Source organism: Mchenga conophoros, linkage group LG9 (assembly GCF_057382185.1).
Source record: "Mchenga conophoros isolate Kocher_MC1m ecotype Shallow Benthic linkage group LG9, M_conophoros_male_GT1.1, whole genome shotgun sequence".
Classification (NCBI taxonomy): Eukaryota; Metazoa; Chordata; class Actinopteri; order Cichliformes; family Cichlidae; genus Mchenga; species Mchenga conophoros.
The window spans coordinates 33,427,783-33,454,785 of NC_140534.1; the positions used below are offsets into that span (position 1 = coordinate 33,427,783).

Genomic DNA, 27,003 nt, shown 5'->3' on the forward strand with positions numbered 1-27,003 from the left:
AAGCAGTGAGCTTTGTGTCCTTGTTGTGATTCAGAAATTACTGATAAGTGGATAACTGGAATATATAGTTTATAGATGTGGTGTGACGCTTGTGCTATTTTTAACAGGACCCCAGAAAACTTTACAGTACTCATGCAACTTTACCAAACTTTTGATGGCTAGATGTGAAGTTCCTGCTGTAAATGCATTCACTCTTTATATTCAGAAATCTGAGCGACATTAAGAGATGTCAGAAATCTTGTATTTAAAATAAATGAGGGAAGTACAATGAGGAATGAGAGAACTGACAGCTTTTATTTTAATGACCCTATCTCAGTTCTTTTAACACAATATATCAGAAAATAAGTTGGTGAAATCTGGACTGATGAGTTTATTGTCAGCATTTTAATCATGAGTTTAAAGGCTGTAGGTTGCAGCCACTGCTCGGTGTATTAATGTAACAGGGCTCAATGCTGGTTCTAATTTCAAGCTTTTCTTTGTGAAATAATTTAGAAATTCATATTTTATTGCACAAATCATTATTTAAATGAGAATTCTTTATTTCTATGTGTGTGATTCTTGCAGTCCTCCATAAGAATCCCACCCTGGTGTAACATTGTTACAGAGAGACGAGCGTCAGGCTGTTCCAATTCTCAGCACCGCTCTTCTCTTTTCCTGAGTCCTTAGCAATTCTCCTTCCCAGGATGACGTTTTCATCGAGGCAAAGGAAAACAAAACACCACGTGGTTACGCTGCGCAGCTGAGTCACGTGACCGCACAGTAACAAACCACAGCAGAGTCGGAAGAGTGGGGCGGAGCAAATGTGTGCAGGAGAGGAGTCGAGCAGAGAGAGCTGCTTTTTCATGAAACGGGAGTAAAGTAGTGAACTTAGAGGAGAGAAACAAACTAAAGTATCGATCATAAACCACTACCAACGTCCTGATCGATATCTGCATCGATCTGCCCACCCTTGTCTCCTGGATCGTAGCTGAGATCAGCGTGAACCACGTGGGTCTCTGCTCCCTGATCTGTTTCCTGTGTTTGGAAAGAGTTGCAGCTTCATCGCGGAGTTTCTCTCGGTTTGTGGGCTCATCTAAAGGTAAGCACCGAGCTAACTTTACTGTGAGTTCAGTTCATGTTGAGTTTAGCTCCTGAACAGTGGCGGTCGTAGCCTGTTTGGCGCCCTGGGCGAACACTCCCTCTGCCCCCCCCCCCCCCCCCCCCCACGCACAAAACATATTAAGGATTGTACATTAACATAAAACTGTTGTACACACACATATGAAGAGAGAGAGAGAGTATACATTGTATGCAAACTGCTACCAAACAGCCATCATAATTCGTCATACAATGAGAACAGGACAAATCAACAAGTGACACTGACTAATTAATATTAAAATCTGTAACATAATGTACTGTTTGCAGTTTAGTCTGTTGCTGTTGCTATTTTTACCATTTCTTCTTGGAGCAACTGTAACCCACATTATTTCCTTAGGGATTAATAAAGTATTCTGACTCTGATTGTTTCAGGATGAGCTGCCATTATCCAATCACACGTCTGCTTACCTGCATCTTTTGCTCGTTTCTCCTCCTCCTCTTTTCTCTTTTTTCTAAACTGAGCACCTGATGGCTTTGAACTTTTCTTGTCCATCTTACATTGGTTTTAATTTTGCACTCCAGTATGAACACCCATTCCTCAACCCGAGGATCACCACAACAGACCTACACCTTAGTTCACAGATTCACTTAGTCTAGGGTGCATTTCTGAGATTTCACACAACCCAGGATTCAAATCATGAATCCATAATGGACTTGGATTTACATCATTATGAATGAAATGTGCTCTATCTGGAAGCAGCAGGACCCCCTCCCCTTTCGATGGGTTGTGTGTGAGACTTTAAATCAGGGGTCACCAACACGGTGCCCGCGGGCACCAGGTCGCCCGCAAGGACCACATGAGTCGCCCGCGGGCCTGTTCTAAAAATAGCTCACCATAACAACTTACCAGTAAGCTGCATCTATTTTTATTTTTTCTTGCTATTTTTTTTTAATCACAATTGCATTGGCGTTAATTTGTTAGAGATAATATATAAAAAAATGTTTATTATTAAATATTAGATCATGATCTAATATTTAGTGCTAGCTGGTCTCCACGGAAACAGTTGCCGTGAAGACCAGCAAAGGCAAAGGTGAGGAGATGAGGAAAACATGGCGGAAAAAAGGAAGAAAACATATAATTTTCACAGTGAATGGGAGGAAGAGTTCTTTTTTTACCACTGTGAAAGATTCATGCGTGTGTCTCATTTGCGGGGCAACTGTGGCAACGGCAAAGCGGCACAACGTGGAGAGACATTTCCGAACGTGTCACACAAGCTACCATGCTAACTACCCAAAGGGCAGCACACTGCGAGCGGAAAAGGCCCGCGAATTAAAGGCAGGTTTGAGCAAACAGCAGTCTTTTTTTCACGAGACCGGTGAAAAACTCTCAAAAAGCAACCGAAGCCTCATTTAGAGCTACACATTTCATGATTAAGAAAAAGAAGGCATTTTTAGACGGGGAGTATTTCAAAGAAGCAATGATGATAATTGCAAAAACTGTGCTTAAAGACGAGAAATATGGAAACGATGTAATCTCCACTCTCTCTGATGTCCAGCTGGGGGCAACTACAATTGTTAGAAGAGTGTCGGCTATGTCCGGGAACTTGGCCGATCAGTTGGATCAGGATCTGGCAAAGTGCAGTTGGTTTAGCATCCAGTGTGACGAGTCCGTCGACAGCAGCAGTACAGCACAGCTGATGGTCTTTATCCGGATGGTATTTGATGGTTTCTCCACAAAAGAAGAACTTCTGACACTACTGCCGCTAAAGACAACAACGAAGGGAGTTGACATCTATAACGCGGTGAAGGAGTTTTTCGCGAAGAAAAAGGTACCGTTGGAAAAGCTGGTATCAGTGACTACCGACGGGGCTCCTGCTATGATCGGCCGACATACGGGATTCATCGCTCACTGTAAAGGTGACACAGAGTTCCCAAACTTCATGCATTACCACTGCATCATTCACCAGCAGGCGTTATGCGCAAAGGTGATCGGCTTCGAGCACGTCATGACTCCCGTCGTGAAGATCATAAACAGCATCCGCTCCAGAGCTAAACAGCACAGAACATTCAAGGTGCTATTGGAGGAGCTGTCAGCTGAATATGGTGACCTGCTACTACATACGGAAATCCGATGGCTCAGCAGGGGACGGATTTTGCTTCGTTTTTTGTCACTTTTGGGTGAAATCAAGGAGTTCATGCAATCCAAAGGGGAAGACACATCTCTGCTGGAGGACACTGAGTGGACACTTGACCTTGCGTTTTTAACAGACATTACTGGGAAACTGAACCATTTGAACTGTGAGCTGCAAGGCAAAGGTAAGACTGTTGCTGACATGATAAGTGCTTTAAATGGATTTAAAGCCCAGATGAACATTTTCTCTGTGCATTTACAGAGAAAAAAGGTGCTGCACTTCCCCTCTGTGCAGATGGTGCTGAAAGACAATGCTTCTGCATCTGAGACTTTTGACAAAGTTGCAGAAAAGTACACTCAAGTCATAAACCGACTTGGTCAAGAGTTTGAGAACAGGTTTTGTGACCTTGATCAGCTTGAGCCATGTGTCTCATTTGTTTCCAATCCTTTCATGAATGTGGACACAACATGCATTGCTGAGCAACTAAGTTCAATGTTCAGCTTGGATGCTGGACAGGTGGAAATCGAAATTGTAACATTGCAAAATGATGTCCACCTCAAAGCCTATCTGGGTGCACCAAACTTTTGGTGCCTTGATGACGTGGTGTGTGCACAGCAGCTATGAAGGTTGCCAGCCTGTTTGGTTCAACCAATCTTTGTGAATCAGCCTTTTCTGACATGAACTTCATCAAGAACAAACACAGAACACGCCTCTCCGATGCACATCTGCAAGACTCACTCAGAGTTGCAGTGTCAAGTTATACCCCAGATTACAACACACTGGTGAACAGCATGCAATGCCAGGTTTCCCACTAACAGACAAAGAAAGCCATATTAGATGTTCTCAGTGGCAACATTACAGTGTCATGTCAAAGTTGAATTTAATTATTGAAAAACAAATGTGTTTGTTAAGTGTAACATGTGACAATTTGCTTTAAAATGCTGCCAATTTGGTGAAAAGTTCTGTAAAATTTGAAAGTTGATTTTTTGTATGTTACATACATACAAAAATCATGTATGTAACAGTGCATGATTTGTTAAAATTTGTTAGTGGTAAGTGAAAATGTTGTAGAAGTGATCACTTCAAAATGTAAATACTTGCAGAGATATATAGAAATAAAGCGTTGCATATTGATATTTATGTTTCCTACCTTGTTTCCTAATTGCATTCTTTATAATTATGGTGAAAAATAATTAACATAATTAGTGTCCGTACATAGATGAATATCATTAATTATTAATGATAACACATAATTAAGTTAAACTGAGGAAATTTGTTATTTGAGAAGTGTGTGTCAAACTGGTAGCCCTTCACATTAATCGGTACCCAAGAAGTAGCTCTCACTTTCAAAAAGGTTGGTGACCCCTGCTTTAAATCATCAAACTGTAAATTAAAAATTTTAAATTGTTATTGATCCTTTACCCCTGGTCCTAAAGTGTACATTTATTTTCTTACCCTTCTTATATTTTTTGTTTGTTTACTTGCATTGTTGTAACTGGAGCCTCGTCGTCTCGTCTCTCTGGACTGTCTGTAGCGGAGATGACAATAAAGTTTACTTTGACTTCAGCAGCGAGCAGGAGCACCGAGGAAAAACATGGGTGCAAATTATAAGTCTGTATCATGGTGTCTGGTGTTTTCGTGTTTGTTGGTTTGTTTTTATTTTGTTTTATTTTGCGAGTTGGTTATTAGATGCTGCTCCAGCCGCCGCCCCGCCCTCTCCTCTCTGTGCCGCAAGCAGCAGGCGCACCTCGCAAACGAAGGGCGCCCTTACTCCCAGCAAATGGGCGATAGAAAACCGATCGGTGCTTATGCCATTCCCAATATGCGCTGGCTGGGGAGCATGAGTATGAGCATTTTTTTTTTCTTTTGCCGATGCCCGTGATGCCGCCCCCCCACCACGGTGCCTACAGCCTCATTTATATTTGAAGTGACCCGAGCAATCAGTAGTTTTCTGATGAGGCAGCAGCTCTCCAGGGCAGAGACAATGTTCTTATTTTTCTCCTCCTTCTCCCTGAGGGTCTTCCACTTTAAGCTGGGTCCTTTTTATTCCAGTCTCTCTGTAAATAGTTATGTTGTTTATATTTATGTTTAATGTTTTTCTGTTTGAGAATTTTAATATTATTTGAAATAAATTTTTGTAATGACTAATGTCTCAGTTCTACTACACAGCAGATATTGGCACAGAACTTGACACATGTAGAATTTATTTCATATTATACTAATGAAAATACTAATACTAATGTATAGCAACATAGTGATGACCAATTATTTAAGAGAATAAAGAGAGGTTAGTTCCAGGAGCTGCCCCGTCGTCCAGGGGCAGCACCTGGAGCAAATGGTGAAACTCACCAAACTGCTCACGCCTCTGGAGGACCTGATGGACCCAGGTACGGTGAGGACGTCCTTTACGCCGCTGCTCTGTTCTCCACAGTAAATAGAAAAGGGAGACTCTCTCTTCAAACGCTAGCTCGACAGCTGCCATCTTGCAAACATACCGTCTGGCACAACTTCCTCCCACATTTCCACTTCAATAATTCACGTTGGACACGCGTCGAGGTGCGAATTTGCATGCGTCAAGCTAGGGGCGTCTGGCGCGTTTTGGTCGTGTCTACTGCATTCGGTGTGAACACACCATAAAATCTGGGACTCTCCACCATTTGAACCTAGAACTGAAGAAGCTTCTCAGACGAGAGGTGAAACGTCTTCAAGCAACTTAATGAAGTGGTGATCATGTCCAGGCCGTGTTTTATAATCACAGGGGTTGCTGAAGGTGTTGAATGTCTTGGGTGGGGGAGTAACAGGTCATTGTTGGTAGAATCCACAGCAGGAGCTGTTCAGGCTGATGACTAGGTGTGAAATGTTGGTAGAGTGGGGTCTTTAGGTTTGTGCTTGGTTCACTGTCTGAGTGTTTTCCAGACAGAATCAGAGTCATTAGCTGAAAACAGTTTTTGGAGTTTAGCCTCACTAAACCTGAACAAGGAATGAATGAATGCCTTTATTTGTCGGTTGCAGTTGCCTGCAACTGAAATTGCTGGTTTCCAAAAGGGAGTCAGCATGAGAAGAAAACAAGAACTCCATAGCAGATAAAGTAAGCACCGATATTATCATACCATAACACCATAAAACACAGACAAGCAACATGGGGGAGTATGCCGTGTGCACAGCTGCATCTGCAATCTTGTGATCCCGACTCCGGTTGAGCCGCTGTCCACATGGGAGGTATGCATGGGGAGGCGTTGGATTCGAGTAAGGGAGGGTGGTGGTGAGGGCGTATCAGTGTACATGTGTGTGTGCGTTTCGGGATGCGTGTCCTGTGTTCAGCCTGAGAAAGTGGCCTTCCGCCTATTAGGCAAAGATCAACAGTCCGCAGCCTACTGAGGTGGCAATGAAGAATCAGGCAAGAGAGTCAGCTCGTTCTCGTTATCATATCTGAGGGAAGAATTGTTGTTGTTCGCCTCAGCCTTCAAGTGTCCAGCTGGCGCCTTCAGGGTGGGGGGTAGCCGCATGAGAAATCATGGTTATGTTGTTTTCGGACGAACAGACTGCATCAATTTTACAGTTGTTCTTAATGTCCATCACTGGTCTCCAGGTGTATCTCCCGTTTAAGAGCTGTGAGCTCCTCCAAGATCTTTCCCATATTTTGTTCAGTAAGAACAGTCCCAGCACTCACAGCTCTTCCCACACTTTCGATCATAGCGGCTAGCCTTGTGCCGGTTTGAACAGCAGTCACCACTTTCTTCAATTTCCGATAAGCCAGGGCCATGCCAGCTCCGATCAGCAAGAATCCTGTTATCATGGTTCCAAATAGGTAGATGTCTCCAATATCCTCGATAGACAGTCCCGCTAGGCACACAACATGCCACTTCTGCCACCCGTCCATCGTGTATCCAGCAGGGAACGTCCCTTCAGGACACTCGGGCTCTCCCGAACCCAGGCTTCTCGTTGAGAATAGAGTGCCAATTGCGTTAAGGGACCAGTTGATCAAATTCATAGTTCTTCTTTAGGTTTTAGAGAACAAGACTGAGAATGAGACACTCTCTCAGGGTTTGACTCAGACAAGACCAGACAACGACATAGAAGCAAGCGAGCAGGGAAGATAACCGGGAGGAGAGCGTGAAAGAGGTGTCCGTCTCCTCCGAGAGCCAAAGTGGGGAAAAAAAGAAACTGTCTCCCCTTTAGCTTAGCTGTGAACCAGAGCTCGTCAGTATTCTAACTCACCCTGGTGTGTGATGCTGTGCAGCTGTCCTCACAGATGCTGATGTTACAGGACGTCACAGCATCTCTATAATAATCCAAACTGTTGGTAACAATCCTGAAAACCTGCCAGTCGGTGCAGTCCAGACACACCTGCAGATTCTCCACAGCCTCATCAGTCCACTGCTTCAGTGTCTTTACAAAAGCTTAAGACAGTTTCAGTTTGTGCCTGTTTGCAGGGATCAAGTGAACCGTGACATGCTCTAAGAATCTTGATGTAGTTTGAGATGATGACCCTCTTACTATCAGCTCACCTTCTGTTTTGTAGAGTATTTTTTTTATCCATTTTGTTTAATAAAATCTATGAGGTTCAAATGAAGCACCAAACTGCAGTTACTCAGTCAGTGGAGGTTTATTACTGCAGTTTCTCACCACTGTTGTTAACTGAAGGCTGACACACTGACTGAAGACATTTAGTTTGAGTGGATTTGAGCTTTCCATCTCAGCTTCTTTTGGTCAAGGATGAAATACATATAAATATATTTTTGTTCCAGCTGATCATCAGGAGGAGACGAGCCATTTAGACTCAGCTCAGCCACTACAGAGGAAACAATGACTTCAACCCAAAAGGTGAGCAAGAATATCTGTTATTGAACCTGTGTGCAGGTTACAACTCTCATTGTAGCATATCATTGTAATGTGATAATATCAGCAGAAGGTGGTGGTAACACACCTACGACGTGTTTGTTGACATCTTTGATTCCACTAATGGAGTTTCAGTTTGTTCCACGACTGCATTTCACTCACTGCCTCTGTTTGTATCTCTGTCACTGCAGGACCAACATGGAGCGAGAAGTCAGCGCTCTCAGGAGGCCGACAAACCTCACAGAAGAAAGGGAGAGAAAACATACAGCTGTGAGGAGTGTGGGAAGGATTTTACTCGGGCCGACAGCTTAAAAACACACCAACTCATCCACAGTCGAGTTAAAGCTTACAGCTGTGAGTTGTGTGGAAAATCTTTTACCCTGGCTGGAAACTTGAAACGACACCAGCTGACCCACAGTGGAGTTAAAGCTTACAGCTGTGAGTTGTGTCGAAAGTTTTTCAACCAGGCTGTACACTTAAAGAGACACCAACTCATCCACAGTGGAATTAAACAGTACAATTGTGACTTCTGTGGAGATTTTTTTACCCACCCTGGAAGCTTGAAAAGACACCAACTCATCCACAGTGTAGTTAAACCGTACACCTGTGACTTGTGTGGAAATGCTTTTACCCAGGCTCAAAGCTTAAAAACACACCAACTCATCCACAGTGGAGTTAAAGCGTACACGTGTGACTTGTGTGGGAAATCTTTTACCCAGGCTCGACACTTAAAAGCACACCAACTCATCCACAGTGGAGTTAAAGCACACAGCTGCGATCAGTGTGGCAGAGCTTTTACTCACAGTAGCCACTTACAGAATCATCTAGTTACCCACTCTGGAATTAATAAGTACAGATGTGACATTTGTGGAAAAACTTTCAGTCGCAATGGGGACCTAAATAGACACATCCGCATTCACACTGGACAGGATGTTTACTGCTGTGATCAGTGTTGGAAACCGTTTACAACAGATGCACAGTTACAAAGCCACATGCTTAGCCACACTGAGGAGAGACCTTATAAATGTGACCTGTGTGAGAAGACTTTTAAATCTCCACGTTACCTGAAAATACACCAACAGATCCACACCAGAAAGAAACTCTACAAGTGCAGTTACTGTGAGGTATGTATTTATATTTATATCTTCTAATTTCAGTGTCACTGTTTGGCTCATTAAATTGTGTTAGCATGTTAGTAATTCTACTGGACTCAATGGCATCTACTGGAATTTGGAAAATGTCAGTAAAGAACATGATGAGTCATCTAACTAACAGCAATTATTACTGTTACTTTGTATCCATATTTGAGGATTTACAGTTGCAATTGTTTTGAAGCATTATTTAAATTAGTCCTAAGAGCAACTGGTGGAAAGTCACCTTAATTCCAGTCACTCTGCAGTAACTGGATCGAATGGAATATGGATCTTGTAAATGGCACTAATTGATCTTCTCGGATGGGAGGTGAAACATCTTTGAGAAACTTTAAAAACTCCAGATGCTTTTCTTTACAAGCTCCTTAGACTACGATAATGTACGCCTGAGAACCTTCACAGACTGGGTATGATTTTACAACTCCTTTAAATTCTGATTCAGTTTGATTTTGACTATTATAATTATTCCATTTAGCATGGATATATATAGTGTAGAGGAACCCTGTAAAATAAATATATTCATTTCCAAATAAAGAACAGATCTTAACACAGTTACTTATGGTACTTTTTAAATTTTATTTCTGAGATTTGTGGTATTTCACAGTATATTTCCTCCATTTTGCACATGGACATCTGGTTTTATTTGTGGTCTCAGTCCCAGCTCACTTAACTCTCACTTCCAAGTTTCAAAAAAAGAAATATATTTAAAAATCTCCTGAAATTTCCTTTCCTAATAATTTCTGTGAATGTGTGAGTAAGGTATGTTGTATAAGGTGCTTTGAGTGCTCAGAGTGGAAAAGTGCTCTATATGAACCAGTCAATTTTACTTGTATTCACTAACTTAACAACAGGAGGGTCATCTAACTAAAACCAATCAGTGTATCCCACCTGACCCCCTCAGAATCAGCTGACTTTTAATAGTCTCCAAGTTTTATTTAAATGTCCTATGTATGTATAAGTATGGTGAGAGTCTGTTTGCAGCCAGGGTAGCAGTGCTTCTTGCTGTTCCTCTGCATCACAGACATTTATTGTAGCCCATTAAGCTGTTATAATGTAAACAGTAAAATATAATTGGATGTTGTCAGAGATGCTCTTTATTTCAGGTGGCGTTCAGGATTAAAATGTTGAAGGACTGACTCACACTGTCTTTGTGTCTTTGTTTAGAAGCAGAGTGACACAGATGGATCCAGTTTTCAACCCTATTGTCAGTGTGGTGGTGGGAAAGCGTTTCGTTGTGACCTTTGTGGAAAAACTTTCAACCAGCAACGAAGCCTAAAAAAGCATCAGCTTAGACACACACAAGACAAAATGATCTACTGTAAAGAATGTGGAAGAGGCTTCCCCACTCAATCTGATTTTAAACAACATGAACTGTTCCACGGTGGGGTTTAAAAGCACGCCTGTAACCAGTGCTTACCAGCTTAAAAGACATAAACGAGTCCACACAGGAGAGAAACCATACAAGTGTAGACACTGTAACAAAAGGTTCTCACAATCGAGCAGTCGTAACCTTCATGAACGTACACATGTTGAAGGGAACTTCAGCTGTGACCAGTGTGACAAGAGCTTCAAGAATCTCAGTTCATACTCCGAACACAAACGATCCCATTCTCATTATACATTATCTGCTCTGTGCAAACAGAGTAAGCGTGATCATTAAATCATTCCTATTACTGAATCACAATGACTCTGCAGAGACAGAAAGATCCTCTTCTGGGGCCCGTTCTTCGTACCTCGCTAAGTAAGTTAGCTGGATTTGATTGTTGACCATTTCGCGTGATCTTGGATCGTTCGGTTCTCCGAAGCTCATCCGGGACTTGCTGTCATAGCAACAGATCCGTAAGCGTAAACCTGCTCGGAAGCAGGTTTACTTTATGTAAACAGGATTAGATCGCGGCCACTCAGGTATGTCCGCTTCATGTATACGAAAGCAACAGCGATATTTTACCACTGTTTTACCATAAATAAATATCATCAATGTAACTAAAGACAATGCAGCACTTGATTCTTTTATTGATTTCATACAGATACATACAGGTCATTTCCTAAAAAAGGGAAATGTACTATTAACATTCTATTACATGTATGTGATTATTACAGATGTAATTCATATTTCAGAGTAGTAATAGTAAATTACTTCGTGTAATCAAGATGAGAGACCACGGCTATAAAAGCGAAGGTGGATTTGGGAAGTCTGTCGCAGCCATGTCCTGTCCGTATACGCGAGCCACCCATTGCGGAAGGTGCAAGATTGATAAGGAGAGTCCTCAGAATTCAGCGTATATTGCGGGATAGACAGGATCCTTTAGCTCAGCGCGACAGTGTGCTCATTGAGAGATATCGATATTCCCGTGAGGGTATTATTCACTTAACCAACTTGTTGACGAGGGGGTGCAGGACCACCACCTGTCTTTTTTTGCTCTGCCCTTTTCTTGGTTGCGGTTATAAACAAACAAACAGATTATTTCAGGGTCTCTTTCCAAGAGACTAAAAGCAATATAAGTGATAAATATTACCATTCTGTAGAATATTCTTATATTTCACTTTTACTTGTTCCCATGTTCTAGTGGGTCCTGTTGTGGCTCTAATGTGAAAGAGGATATAATGTAATATAATATAATAAATTTACCCTACCACCTACTGCTGATGGCCAGAGGGGCCGATGGTGCGATATGGCAGCCTCGCTTCTGTCAGTCTGCCCCAGGGCAGCTGTGGCTACAACTGTAGCTGCCTCCACCAGTGTGTGAATGTGAGAGTGAATGAATAGTGGCATTGTAAAGCGCTTTGGGTGCCTTGAAAAGTGCTATATAAATCCAATCCATTATTATTATTATTATTATTATTATTATTATTATTATTATTAATAAATTACTTACGAGTTTGATTTGTCAGCAACTTTCTGCCAGCCCTCTCTCCTTGCTTTTGCAGCCTTTGCAGTGTTCCCTTGCGTTTTAATTAAACTCTGAAACTCCTGGAATCCCTCAATCAAGAGTTCTTGCTCTGCTGCCGAAAAATACCGAGCGCGCTCCTTCGACATTTTCGCCGACCAATCAAAGGGTTGCCGATCAATGTTTCTACTATCGATGCGTAGCCCCTGTTAAGCCACCCAGTGATCTCACATTACTTCATCCAGCTATACTAATCGTCAACAACAGGTGTGTTCGGAGAACCGGAATAGCGAGCTCAGAGTTGGCGCGATGATTTGATCTTGGATGTAGTAAGCGAGGTACGAAGAACGAACCCCTGGTTTCAGGGTCAGACTTAAAAACCTTGAGATCAGGCTCCACAGAGTTCAGATGGAATCTCCTGTAAAGAGTGTCAGCTGATGTCACACTTGGATCTCACAAGGTAGCTCTGATTTCTGGACCTGCAGTAAATAATCCTGGATCTTAAATTTAATAAGATGCAAATATAGATGTGTACATCAAGTTTTTGTGTTTTAATTTTAATGGATTTTATTGCTCTGAAATGTTATTCCTGTCACATTTACATAATTCCCCCTCAGAAAACAGTAGTGTTTAGTTGTAATACTTGTATTATAAAGTTATAGAAATATCTTTTAAAGCCAACTGATAAGTGTCAGTCTTGGTAGCTGGGGATCGGTCTGCCAGGGCCTCCGCTCCTGGCCACCGCCTGACTCGCATTGCACCCGACCCCTACCGTGCCTCCTGCGGGTGGTGGGCCTGCAGGAAGATGGACCCCTGTCCCTTTTTCGGGGTGTGTCCCCATGGACTAAGGCCCGTCCAGCATACGCTCGCCCTCGGGCACCCTCCCCGGGCCTGACTCCAAGGCGTGTCCCCGGTAACCATATCCCAGGCAGGGTGAACTGTTCCCTCGATGGTCTTTTCATAGGGGTCTTCTGAATCGCTCTTTGTCCAACCGATGCCAAACGGATGATGTCACAGGTTCGGAGTTTTGACTGCCGTCCCCTCTTAATTTAACTGTGATTAATATGTTATGAAGCTTAACTTTAATCTCAGCCAAACCGATTTACTCAAATAAAACTTTGAAGTAGACCAAACATTAAGATTTGGAAGTTATCTAAGAGACTTGTATATCATGTTTAACCTGAGTAGGAAAAAGGCCGAGGGGGGGTTGAAAACGATGTGTGGGAGTCTGTTCTCGCTGGGCTCTAGTGATCCTTGACCTCGCAGTCTGCTATCAAGCTGGTGGGTAACAGGCATCTCCGGAAACGTCGAAGCACTTTTGTATGTATGGGATATCTTGATAAATCAAGCAGATATTTGAAGTTTACACAACTACATTCTATCCTGAAAATAACTTAAAAGTTTATTTTGTGACCCAGAAAGAGTAATATTTAAAAAAATTTAGCCACGCTCCTCCGCCGTTGCCGTGTTTAAATTTTGGACAAAATGCATTCTGGGATATTTAGCTGTACCAAGTTCACACAAGTCACCACCAATGCATGCTCGATAAAATGGGCGGAGCGAGAACACATCTGGGAATTTTTTGCGTTCTCTGCTTGATGCGCATGTCACTGTCACTACCTGATCCGTACTGGAAACCCGATCGGTACCACACATGTGCGAAAGGCCACTATTTCTGCTCATTTACGATAGTTACGGGTCAGAGTATCTGTTAAGATGTTAACAATATTAAGTATCTCTTAAAATGTTATAATGAAACATTTATATTTAACGTAGAGAAAAATGAAAAATAAAAAGATAGCCACAGATCAGGACTCCCCGATCCTTACTGCACATGTATGTGCAAAGTCAGACCGTACAAATCGGGTCTACCCGATTCGTACCGCGGATGTGCAGATGTTTTCTTCTTCTTCTGTTTCTTTTAATGGCAGTTTACTCCCCAGTGTACGAGGATACTGCCACCTGCTGACCGAGCGAATGAACCCTTTTTTAAACTGAACTGGGCGTGTTAAATTTGATTTAGTGATAGTCGAGAGTGTTTATACTTGTCTGTGTGGAGAGGATTGTTGGAATAGTGATGAGGATTTCCGCTATCACTGTCAATTGTCAGTAAACACTTAATCTGGGTGATGAATCTTCATGTGACATATTACTAGAGCTGTATTATTAAGTCTGTCATTAGGCGCCATTCTTCTTATTTTAAAGCGTTGTTGTTTAATTGGGGGACGCTCTCTGTTAAGGAGAAAAGCATGAATTTGTTTGTATACGGATTATCTGTTGTTTAAATGTCCCGGGCAGTCGAAAAGGAGGCTAGGAGCTAACTGGACGCTAACCGTGTCACTCAAATAATTAACTGTCGCAATGTTGGCAAAGAGAAGAAATGACGTAAGATTTGCGCATGCATGGTATGGATCGGGTAGCGACAGCGTACTTTGAATTGGAACAGTACTGATGACGTGTCATGAGTAGGGATGGGTATCGTTTAGGTTTTATCCGATACCAGTACCAAACCGGTAGTTTTGAAACGGTGCTTAAACGGTGCTCGAACCAGTGCTTAAAGAATGGAGAACACAAAATTGGTCCAAAAACCTCTCATGTTCAGCTGTTTTTTTTTATAAAAAGATAACAATGTTAGCCTTTTCTGCAGCTACAGGGGATTTATGGCATCACTCTTGGCCAAAAACTTCTCATGTTTAGCTGTTTTCCTCTTTTTCTTTGGTCATTTTAGCCTTTTTGGCCAGGGTGAAGGGAGTATCTGCCATCAAACAAGAAGACAGCCGCATGTAGCTATGATGATGTTTGCTAGTTCACCTTACATGCATTAATGTAATAACGTGGTTAGCCTACTCAACGTAAATTACACACGAACAACATTAAGCTACTCACACAGAGAAGAACGGCTGCTGCTGCATCATCATCCTCATCATTTCTGCTACACTGGCAGGGCGGGGCCAGGACTCTCCTCTTCGTGTTTTTGGGGGATGTTGCTAACTCCGGGTCCGATAACAGGCACCATACCTGCAGTAGATGCGCTCGGTGTGAGGTCTCGCAGCAAGCTCTCAAATACGGCGCATTTCTCAGCTTGTAACAAAATGCTATACGTCATCAGGTGTTTCATCAGATTCGAGGTGTTACCTCCTTTGACAGTATCACAGTATCAGCTTAAAGCACTTGTTGCAGGCTCCTGAGTTTGCATCTTTTTCTGTGAAGTACAGCCAGACTTTGACCGCTTCACCTTGGGCATTTTTAATCTGTAGCTCTGCTCTAACTGAACGTACGTACCTGGGCCCGCCTACTACGCTCGCAAAGGTAAAATGATTGGCTGGAATCCAAAGTGTGTGACATCTCAGGAAAAAAAACACCGAAATAAAGCACCGAAATGTGCGGAGCTTATCGGTCTGGTTACTACCGTTCACGTCAGAACCTGTGCCATCATCGCACCGGATACCGGTACCCATCCCTAATCACGAGTACACGAGAACACAAGTACGCATATTGAGACAGGTCCAATTTCTTCACCCTCTGCCAGGATTCTGTGAGGAACATAACGTCCAAGCTATCACTCATTAAAAAAAGCCATTTAGTATAAATGATTTGTTGGCATATAGATTTGAAACAAAGAACTGAAAAACACTTGAAATATAGTTGCATATAAGACATTCATGAAAACACAAAAACTGTCATTGTAGTGGGGGTTTTTTTTAGTTTAAAGAATATGATAAATATAAACTACTATGTAAATGATTATTTATGGCAAGAAAATGTATTATTTTCAATTGGATTAATGGAAAACTACCAACAATAACTCAGTGGTATAAAGAAATCTTTAGAGCTTTACCAATGGAAAGACTGAGTGCAAAATTAAGTGGCAATGATGATATTTTTTTGGATATGTGGCGCCCTGTAATGGATTACTTATCTGATGATCTGAAGACAACCATAGTGAGAGGGTCAGGCCCACTCCAATGGCGGGTTGGGTTTGTCAGGACAAATGTGTAAATGCGTGGTAGACCAAATTATTTACCATACTGTATTAGTTTTCTGTTTACATGTCTCAGACTGCTTATTATGTTATTTTTGTTTTGGTTTTTTTTTTTGTTTTTCCTTTGTTGTGGTTCTGGTAGTTGTTTTTGTTTTTTGTTTTTTGGGGAATAAAAGGAAAAAAATAAATAAATAAGAAAAAAGTTTCTCGTACTCATGCTGCCCTGACATACTGCCAACGTATTTTTGGGATAATAATAATAACGGATTGCATTTATATAGCACTTTTCGGGGCCCTCAAAGCGCTTTACAATTCCGCTATTCATTCACTCTCACATTCACACACTGGTGGAGGCAAGCTACAGTTGTAGCCACAGCTGCCCTGGGGTAGACTGACAGAAGCGAGGCTGCCATATCGCCCCATCGGCCCCTCTGGCCATCACCAGTAGGCGGTAGTTGAAGTGTCTTGCCCAAGGACACAACGACCGAGACTGTCCGAGCCGGGGCTCGAACCGGCAACCTTCCGGTCACAAAACAAACTGCCAAATCTTTGAGGCACGATTGCCCCGATGGCATAGGCACCGATCGGTTTTCTATCGCCCATTTGCTGGGAGTAAAGGCGCCTTCCATTTGCGAGGTGCCCCTGCTGCTTGCCAAACATAGGGAGGAGAGGGGGGGGGGATTCTCTGGCTGGTTGGAGCAGCACCTAATATCCAACTCGCAAAATAAAACAAAATAAAAACAATCCAACAAACACGAAAAGACCAGACATTATAACACAGACTTAGAATTTGCAGCGATGTTTTTTCTAAATTCTATACACGAAAAGTGAGCGCGAGAGCCCTCAGTGTGGCTGCTTGCTGCTTTTCTGAAGTCAAAGTAAAAAGAGGGAGTGTTTGCTCAGGGTACCAAACAGGCTAGGACCGCCCCTGCCCACCTCTACTGATGAGTTTACTGTCAGCATTTTAATTATAAGTTTAAAGGCTGTAGGTTGCAGCAATTGCTCATACACTGTGTATAAATGTTACAGGGCACAGTGCTGGTTCTAATTTCAAGCTTTACATTGTGGATGAATTTACAAATTCATATTTTATTGCACAAATCATTATTTAAGCGAGAATTCTTTATTTCTATGTGTGTGATTCTTGTGGTCCTCCATAAGAATCCCACCCGGGTGTAACATTGTTACAGAGGGATGAGTGTGAGGCTGTTCCAACTCTCAGCACCGCTCTTCTCTTTTCCTGAGTCCTTAGCAATTCTCCTTCCCACGATGACGTTTTCATCGGCACTATCTGATATCCTCGTGTCGGTGTTCCCACATCATCATAATAAATGTTGTTCCAGGTTCAACATTGCAAGTGACCAAACACATTGTTGTGACATCATACTTTTGCGACTCCGGGATAAACCGCCTTAAAAAAATCTACTTAACTTGCGAGAAACCGCCTCTGTCCGCCGATCCAGCAATTGAATTCTTTGCATTTCAGGATACTGATCTTTAATAAACGGTAAGCATCATACATATTGTCCTTGCGAAATTTCATAAATGAATGAACCGTTTGGCTTGCAAAAGTATGTAATAATTATTTGTAATAATTTATTCTGTTTTGGGAGTGTTTTTTATGTATCTGTATTATATTATACATACACATTAAAAGTTGTCAAGGGAAAATTGTATTTAGTAGTCAGTATAATCTTTTAGTTTGCATATGGTAGAATACTGCATGTAGTTATTTGTATTAGGAAATATTCAACCATGTATACTTAGAGGCATATAATCAATTGTGTGTGATCTCTAGCAGGCTGCAGGCTTGGTGTGCACCCCAGGAATGCACCCCCACGTCCTGGGAGCATGAGAGCTTGTACCTTGTCTTATTGTTTTATGGTAGGATTAACGTAGTTACGTCTGTTCTAGTCTAAGTGCTTTAACTGCTTGACTTCCTCACCGTGTTATCTAGGGTGAGGCTACCCTCTTCCTGACCAAGGATGTTTTCCCTTTGTGCTTTCATGTATATGACCCTTTGATCAGACACACACACACACACACACACACACACACACACACACACACACACACACACACACACACTGAAGTATAAAATAAAGACCGGGGCAGTGCTCGGCGCGAGTCTCTTAGTAGGGAGCTGCCCTTGCTAGCAAGAGTTCTGTGTGTTTCTCTTCTCTGAGTCTTTGCTGAAGAAGTGTTTTAGAATATTTTCCCTAACAAAAGTGAATCTCTGTCCAAAAAATGCAGTCAGTTTACTTTTTACTCACTATGAGCATCATTCATTATTCTTCCCCAGTAATTAAGGTTAGGATATGTATTTTTTTTTTGTTCCAATCCATTCTTCTTTTGCAGCATTTAAATAACCTTTATCAGATTTGATGGTTTTGTTACAGACTTTCCAAAAAAGTGTTTTTCTTTCACAAATGTGGGATTAAATTGTGTTAAAATGTACAAAACAGTGATGTCATGTTTTGAGACGAGGACCCAGGCACAGAGAGACTTGATGAATTTAGGAATCTTATGATTTAATAAAGAAATTTGCTGACTTGCACAGAGAGGATAAAATTATGATGACTCATAACGGAGAAGAAGACAACAGACGACGAGGACAGGGAGGAACAGGGGTTTAAATGCACCAAGGAGACAGTCACAGAGAACTCGGGACAACTGGAGACATTTAAGGATGCAGGGACTGACAGAGACAGGGAAGAAGTCTCATCGTGACGTGTAAAGTTTATTTTGCCTGGCTGGGCAGCTCTCTGGGTGCTCAGCACCCCCAAAGCTCTGATTCTAGAATCGCCCCTGGTTCTAACCTTCATTTCATGGACGCACAGTGTGAGCACTCAGGTCGCATCAGAGCATCGGGCCGTATAGTGTGAGACCCTGCATCGTGACTTACGAACATCTAACCCCTGCGAGTAAATCGTGCAGTTTGAGCAGGAGCTGAATCGCGCGACTGAAAAAATCGCACAGTGTAAGCCGGGCATAAGGAAAAGAGGTTAGCAAAAGGAGATAGGCGGTACTTTTGAAAGAAAAAAAAAAAACTCCGCGTGGTTACGCTACGCAGCTGTGTCGCGTGACCACACAGCAACAAACCACAGATGAGCAGGAAAAAGGGGGCGGAGCAAAGTGTGTGTGCGTGCGCAGGAGAGGAGTCGAGCAGAGAGAGCTGCTTTGTCATGAAACGGGAGTAAAGTAGTGAACTTAGAGGAGAGAAACAAACTAAAGCATCGATCATAAACCACTACCAACGTCCTGATCGATATCTGCATCGATCTGCCCACCCTTGTCTCCTGGATCGTAGCTGAGATCAGCGTGAACCTCGTGGGTCTCTGCTCCCTGATCTGTTTCCTGTGTTTGGAAAGAGTTGCAGCTTCATCGCGGAGTTTCTCTCGGTTTGTGGGCTCATCTAAAGGTAAGCACCGAGCTAACTTTACTGTGAGTTCAGTTCATGTTGAGTTTAGCTCCTGAATGAGGTCTTCTGCTGCTCTCCTCGGTGTCTGTTCACAGTTTATTGTGAACACGTTGAGAGAAGAGTGAGAGAGTGTTTGAAGTGATAACAGGAAGTCAGAGCGATCTGCTGCAGTATCAGGGTCACAATAAATTTTATAGTCCAGCTGCTGTGGATGAACACATGAGAGGCTGTAAACTCCTACAGTCTCATTTTAATGAGTCTGGCTGCTGTAAAGTGATGCACAGGAAGATGGTAAATGGCCTGTATTTGTATAGCGCTTTACACATTCAGTCACCCACACACTGGTGATGGCAAGCTACAGAGGCGAGGCTGTCGGACACTGTTGCCACCGGGCCCTCTGAACACAATGGGTGAAGTGTCTTGCCCAAGGACACAACAACCGAGACTGTCGTAGCTGGGGCTTGAACCAGCAACCTTCCGATTACAAGACGAACTGCCAACTCTTGAGCCACAATCGCCCCGATGTTAACAACAGATGTTAACAACAGATGTTAACAAAAGCTAATGAAACAGAGATGAAAGTTCATGTTTGAAAGCACTGAGAATTAAAATAAATGGTGGTGGTTAATGTGCAGCTCTTGGTGATTTGGGGGAAGAATTATGTTTTTAATCCTGTTGGGTATTGAATGGTGGTGTCACGGTTGTGGCAGCAATCGTGTGGTGTTGTGGAAAGGACCCTAAATGCTGGCATATATTATATGGCTCTGACCTTTTAACTACATTTCCAGTCACTCCATTTATGGCGTGACCTTTTAACAGACCAACATGTAAAAAGCATAAGTGAGCAGTCCTGCTAATCTTATAACAAGAGGAACATGTGGATTCTTATGCACAACAAAAAATTACAGCGAAGAGTCTGCTCCCTGCATGCTGTTCTGTTTTGTAGAGTTTTCTATACATTTTGTTTAATAAAATCTATAAGGTTCAAATGAAGCACCAAACTGCAGTTACTCAGTTGGTGGAGGTTCAGTAGTGCAGTTTCTCACTGTCATTGTTAACTGGAGGCTGACACACTGACTGAAGACATTCAGTTTGAGTGGATTCGAGCTTTCCATCTCAGCTTCTTTTTGTCACGGGTGGAATACATATTGTCAGGGATTAAACAATTATCAAAACACTCGGGTGAAGAAACGACACTCAGACACTTCAACAGTTTAACGTGCACGGGTGAGAGTTCAACAGATACTCACACCCCGCACTGGTCTTACGTCTTTATTTATACTTCATGGTACATGGTGAAACGCACAGATAAAACAGGAACTTAGCTGCACGCCCTTCACTCGTGGGTGGAGAACATGCAGTTCCTGGAACTTAATCTAACAATAACAGCTGGTTTTCACAACTTATTGTGGTTAATGCTTTGTACGCTATCTATGGCAAACCTTCTGTTGCTATGTGCTGACAACTAGAATATGCTTAAAGAAATGAGCTCTTGCAAGGATGGTTATATTTGCACACATCCCTTGTGATCTCCTCGAACAGTGGTGGCCCACTGTTCAGAGAGTTCATGATAGAAAGACGTTTGCATAAGCAGAAATATTAAACACTTATCAGTATATCACTCAGTTACATTTCATGACAATAAAAGCTTAAAATACTCTAACACATATAAATATGTTTTGTGTTCCAGCTGATCATCAGGAGGAGACGAGCCATTTAGACTCAGCTCAGCCACTACAGAGGAAACAATGACTTCAACCCAAAAGGTGAGCAAGAATATCTCTGTTATTGAACCTGTGTGCAGGTTATGGAGTTTCAGTTTGTTCCACGACTGCATTTCACTCACTGCCTCTGTTTGTATCTCTGTCACTGCAGGACCAACGTGGAGCGAGAAGTCAGCGCTCTCAGGAGGCCGACAAACCTCACAGAAGAAAGGGAGAGAAGAAACACACCTGTGACGATTGTGGGAAGGGTTTTATCAAGGCTAAACACCTGAGAGCACACCAACTCATCCACAGTGGAATTAAACCGTACAGCTGTGACTTGTGTGAAAAATCTTTCACCCAACTTGGACACTTAAAAACACACCAACTCATCCACAGTGGAGTTAAAGCATACAGCTGTGATCAGTGTGGTAAATCTTTTGCTCTCAGTTGCACCTTAAAACGTCATCGAGTTACCCACTCTGGAATCAAAGCGTATAGATGTGACATTTGTGGAGACACTTTCAGTCGGCTAGGGACCCGAAATATTCACCAACGGATTCACACTGGACATGATGTTTGCTGCTGTGTTCAGTGTGGGAAACTGTTTACAACAGATGCACAGTTACAACGCCACATGTTTACCCACAATGAGGAGAGACCTTATAAATGTGACCTGTGTGATAAGACTTTCAAATCTCCAAAGTCCCTGAGAAAACACCAAGAGATCCACACCAGAAAGTAACTCTACAAGTGCAGTTACTGTGAGGTATGTATTTATATTATTATCTTCTTATTTTAGACTGAGTGTTTGGAACAACTCTGTTAATTAAATTGTGTTAGCATGTTAGTAATTCCACTGGATGCAAAGGCATCGACTGGATGTCCGTAAAGAACATAATAAGTCATCTTACTAAAAACAATGATTCCTGTTACTTGGTATCCATGTTTGAGGTACAGTTGCATTTTTTTGAAGCATTGTTTAAATTATTTGTAATTTTCCAACCTCAACCTTCATGTAGATTATAGGGATGGGTAGTCTAAGGAGCTTGTAAAGAAAAGCATTCGGCCTTCTTTAAGTTTCTTGAAGACGTTTCACCTCTCATCCGAGAAACTTCTTCAGTCTTTAGAACAATTAGTTCCATTCACAAGGTCCCAATTTAATTCACTTGATTTGGTAGAGAGTCTCAGCGTTTTTAAACCCTTAGGGCTTTAAAATCTGGGAAAACCTTCACAGACAATAGGGCTGGGTATTGTAACTGATTTCTAAAACTCATTCAGTTCTGATTCACAAGGTCCCGATCCAATTAGTTTAGACTGAATTTGATTTTGACTTTATGTGCTGCCAGACATCTGGCTTTAGTTTTGGCTTCACCCTCAGTGGAGTCTCAGTCCCTGGTCACTTGACTCTCACATGGCCCCCTCTTGTTACCCACTTGCAAGTTTCATACATGGCAAAATACATTTAAAAATATATATTGTACATATCAGAACTGCTCTATTTTACTTGTATTCACTAACTGAACAACAGGAGGGTCATCTAACTAAAAGCAATCAGTGCATCCTACCACACATTCAGAATCAACTTACTTTAATAGTCTGTTAGTTTTATTTACATGTCCTCAAAGTATCAACCAATCAATCAATCTTTATTTATAAAGCACTTTTCATACAGAAATGTAGCACAAAGTGCTTTACATGGTTAAAAGCAGCCCACCCCACCCTCCAACTCACTCCCCACACTCTCTTTTTTTTGCCTGTTCCGTTTGGCTCTTTTGCCATCAGAATTATTGTCTAAAGGCGAAGAAAGATGCCCAACAGATTTACTTTACCAAATTGACCATCCCAGCTTTGCCGTAATGGTCTGTTTGATTCACCTTTTATTGTTTATTTTATTTTTTATTTTCACTTGCTAAATACAGGACAGACTTGACTGAGGAAGAGAAAGGGGAGAAAGAAAGAGGGAAAAACAGCAGAGAAGAGGGACAAGGATAAAGGGCAAAAAAACAAAAACCAACAAAATAAGCAGACAAAAAATACATATATCAATCACCTGGATCACCTGTTGAGAAAGAAAACAAGTAGAAGATAGAATAAACAACAGGACGATGATCTATGGGAATATAACAATAAAAACAAAATATTAAACATTATTGTGCAGCACATAAGATCAACAGAACACAGTGTGTTTTGAGGTAGGAGCCAAAAAGGGTGTAGTTTGTGTGTGTGAGCACCTGTGTGTACACCTGTGAGCATGGACGCGCTTGTATTTAAAAGGTTCCTTCATGTAATAATCTGCTAGAGGGTGTGGGGGGGCCACAGCCCCGTCCTCCAGGGCATGAAGCAGGTATGGAGGAGATCAAAACTCCCGACATCCAGAGGTTGGCATGTTGACATTTTTGAAGAGGCCGGAGGTTATTAATGTTTTTGGAGTTACTGGATTTATGATAATTGTGTTGCTCTCTGTTTGTGATTATGACGGGTATTATGTTGACTGTGGGAGAGAGAGGTCCGAGTCCAGAGTTTTTGTGTATTACTGTTAAAAGTTGAACAGATATAGGAGCTGGGACCAGGGGGACATCAGTCAGTGGCGGATAGATCAGCAGGTAATGTCGGTTTGAGTAATGACAGGGCGGTGTGCGGGAGTGCTGTACACCAAATGGTAAATTGGCGGACAGCAGACGGCGTCCCCAGGCGTTGAGGTGGAGCCCGTCTGCCCCAAAAAGATGCCTCCTCTCCCAGAAGGCATCAAAATTGTTAATAAAACCCACACCATGGGAGACACAGGGGGAGGAAAGCCAGGTGTTAAGGCTGAGCAGACGGCTGAAATGGCCTATCCCTCTGCCTTCTGATATCCTTTGTTCCAGCTCGATCACTTTTTGGCTCAGGTTGATGCAGCTTTCACAACTGGATGTTGAGGTAAGTGGTGCCATGACTCACGCAGTATTTGACAGTATTTGTTCGCTGCACCTCGTTCACAAAGGCGCTGAGCTGCTTCAGTGGCTTCTCTATCAATGCAACCAAGCTGTGTGTATAGTTTCACTGTGACAGTAAAATGTAACTGGATGTTGGCAAAGATGCTCTTTATTTCAAGCTTCATTCTGGATTAAAATGTTGAAGGACTGACTTACACTGTCTTTGTGTCTTTGTTTTGAAGCAGAGCGACACAGATGGATCCAGTTCTCAACCCTGTCGTCACTGTGGTGGTGGGAAAGAGTTTCGCTGTGACCTTTGTGGAAAAACTTACAGTAATCAAAAGAGCCTGAAAATACATCAACGTAGACACACTGGAGACAAAATGAACTACTGCAAAGAATGTGGGAGCGGCTTCCCCACTATAAGTGAATTAAAAAACCATGAACTTTGTCACAGTGGGGTTAAAAAGCACATATGTGACCAGTGTGGGTCATCCTACACCTCTGCAGGTGAGCTTAATAGACACAAACGAGTCCACCCAAGAGAGAAACCATACAAGTGCAGACACTGTGACAGAAGTTTCTCGTACTCAGGGAGTCGTAACAATCATGAACGTACACACATTGAAGGGAACTTCAGCTGTGACCAGTGTGACAAAAGTTTCGGTAAGCTCAGTTCATACTCCAAACACAAACAATCCCACGCTGCAAATAAATTGTTTCACTATTACCAATGTGCAAAAACATTCACTTCATTATCTGCTCTGAGCAAACATCAGCGTGATCATGAAATCACTCCCATCACTGGATCACAATGAATCTGAAGAGACAGAAAGATCCTCTTCTGGTTTCAGGGTCAGAGGTCTGAAAAAACAGATAAACAGATTTATTAACTATCTACAGCAGCAGTCCCCAGCCTTTTTTGCGCCACGGACTGGTTTAATGTCAGACAATATTTTCATGGACTGACTTTTAAGGCGGATAAATACAACAAAATAAAATGATACGACCAAGACAAACACTGGAATTTTGTAAATAAAATAATAAACGTGAATTCACCGTGTAATCGTGTAACTTTATTAGCAGCGTCCTCCGGAAATCCGCCCACAAGATTGAGAGCAACATCCTCCTCTCTGCCCCTTAATGCTCTCTGGTCACTATGGTAACATGTAGATGTTTCTTTCAAAATAAGACACACAACTACAACATGGGGAAAAGACCCAGGCAAAGAGAGTTAATGAAAACCATAAATTTCACGCCCAAGCCTCAACTCTCGCGGCCCGGTACCAAACAACTCATGGACTGGTACCGGTCCATGGCCTGGGGCTTGGGGACCGCTGAACATGGTTTAACATTCCACATTGTATACAAGACTTACAGGCAAATACAGAAACTAATTTCAGTGTGTTTTTCTTTTTAAGTTTAAAACATATCTTAAGTGGTAAGACAATGAATTTTACTCTGACTGTCCATGTTATATAGCAGTATCCATTTTATCATGCATGTATGCTACTTTTTTCTGCTGACTGTAAATGTTTTTCTTTTGTATTCATGAAATAAACTAGACTTTCACAGTTTACGTTTTTTACTGTTTCTGCTTTTGTTCACTCCAAGTTGGACAAAAACCCACAGAAAGGCAGAGTAAACTAACAATGTGAAGCAATCACAGACTGTGTATTAAATGGAAAATGGCCTGTATTTGTATAGCGCTTTACTTAGTCCCTAAGGACCCCAAAGTGCTTTACACTACATACAGTCCACCCATTCACAAACACATTCACACACTGGTGATGGGAAACAACATTGTAGCCACAGTTGCCCTGGGGCGCACTGACACTGATTAGCAGAGATGGGCAGTAACGCGTAACGCGTTACTGTAATCTGATTACTTTTTTCAAGTAACGAGTAAAGTAAGGGATTACTATTGCAAAAACGGTAATTAGATTACCGTTACTTTCCCGTAGTAACGCTGCGTTTCTGCGTTACTAAAACCGTGATTTCTTTGCGATAATGTCTCATGACAGTGACGTAAGCGAGTGCGCCGTTGGTGACAACAGCTGTGTGCAGATCAACAATGGATCACATATCGATTGCGGGAGAGAGTATGAGCGTGCAGCGTTTAAAGCGTGGAAGTACTGACCTTACTTTGAGTTTGATTCCATAAAAAGTGACAAAAACATTAGTGTCCGCTGTGCGTGGGAAGAAAACTTCTTTTTACAGCGAAAAAACCCCTAAACTTCCAACAAGCACCGAGTAGCTACGACGTAATGGGAAACTCACAGAGAAACTCGCGGATTCTTCCACTGACCGCGGCACACCTGCACCAGGGTAAACCTCCGCCTACCCCGCTCCTGCTTTACAGGTGAAAATAGAGCAACAGGACCGCTGAGTCTTTGACTTTATTTATTTTCTGCTGTGTTTTACTTGCATCTATTTGAAAGACTGAGTGTAAACACACAAAATATTTTATTTTATGTGCTGGAATGTGCAGAAAATAGGTTTAAATGTTAAACTAATTTATTCAAGTCAGAGAATGGTGCATATAATTACATTTTTGCTTGATGCATAAAGTTAAAAGATTAAAACTAATAAAACAAGTTTTAAAAAGAGACTTTTCCATCTGATTACATTTTGTATGATGGATTATGTAGAAAAAGTAGAATTGGGCTGAAAGATCTATCGCTTTATCACCTCTTCAGGGTGTAAATCATGTTTTTAAAAAGTAACTAAGTAATTAATTACTTTTGAAAATAAGTAATCAGTAAAGTAACGGGATTACTTTTTGGGGAAGTAATCAGTAATTAGTTACTGATTACTTTTTTCAAGTAACTTGACCAACACTGCTGATTAGTACCTTGTTTTTCATAAACACAAACAGGTGACTGAGAGAAATGT

General features: G+C 42.0%; 2 protein-coding genes and 1 pseudogene across 4 annotated transcripts; all 3 read left to right on the forward strand.

Annotated features, from left to right (window-relative positions):
* The first annotated feature begins 801 nt into the window (after positions 1-801).
* Positions 802-10,731, forward strand: LOC146567721 (uncharacterized). 2 transcript variants are annotated; one of them, XM_085287720.1, is made up of 4 exons: positions 802-1,078; positions 7,958-8,033; positions 8,240-9,172; positions 10,364-10,731. In XM_085287720.1, the coding sequence occupies exons 2-4, from the start codon at positions 8,016-8,018 to the stop codon at positions 10,589-10,591; spliced, it is 1,179 nt and encodes a 392-aa protein (XP_085143846.1). In that variant the 5' UTR covers positions 802-1,078; positions 7,958-8,015; the 3' UTR covers positions 10,592-10,731. The 2 variants fall into 2 exon arrangements, with proteins under 2 accessions (XP_085143846.1, XP_085143847.1); XM_085287721.1 differs by having other exon boundaries at positions 10,367-10,731.
* LOC146567722 (general transcription factor II-I repeat domain-containing protein 2-like) lies at positions 2,559-3,535 on the forward strand. The gene is made up of 2 exons (XM_085285871.1): positions 2,559-3,393; positions 3,471-3,535. The coding sequence occupies exons 1-2, from the start codon at positions 2,559-2,561 to the stop codon at positions 3,533-3,535; spliced, it is 900 nt and encodes a 299-aa protein (XP_085141997.1).
* Positions 10,732-18,990: 8,259 nt separating the features above from the next.
* LOC146567723 (uncharacterized) lies at positions 18,991-25,685 on the forward strand (annotated as a pseudogene). The gene is made up of 4 exons (XR_014893968.1): positions 18,991-19,490; positions 21,181-21,256; positions 21,366-21,962; positions 24,351-25,685. The product of XR_014893968.1 is annotated as an uncharacterized LOC146567723 (transcript).
* Positions 25,686-27,003: the final 1,318 nt, after the last annotated feature.

Excerpts from the sequence above, each read along its gene's own strand:
- LOC146567722 (XM_085285871.1), top strand. The coding sequence starts at position 2,559 with ATGATAATTGCAAAAACTGTGCTTAAAGACGAGAAATATGGAAACGAT. Across the intron at positions 3,394-3,470 it reads CTGTGAGCTGCAAGGCAAAG|AGAAAAAAGGTGCTGCACTT; the intron begins GTAAGACTGTTG and ends GTGCATTTACAG.
- LOC146567721 (XM_085287720.1), top strand. Across the intron at positions 9,173-10,363 it reads ACAAGTGCAGTTACTGTGAG|AAGCAGAGTGACACAGATGG; the intron begins GTATGTATTTAT and ends GTCTTTGTTTAG.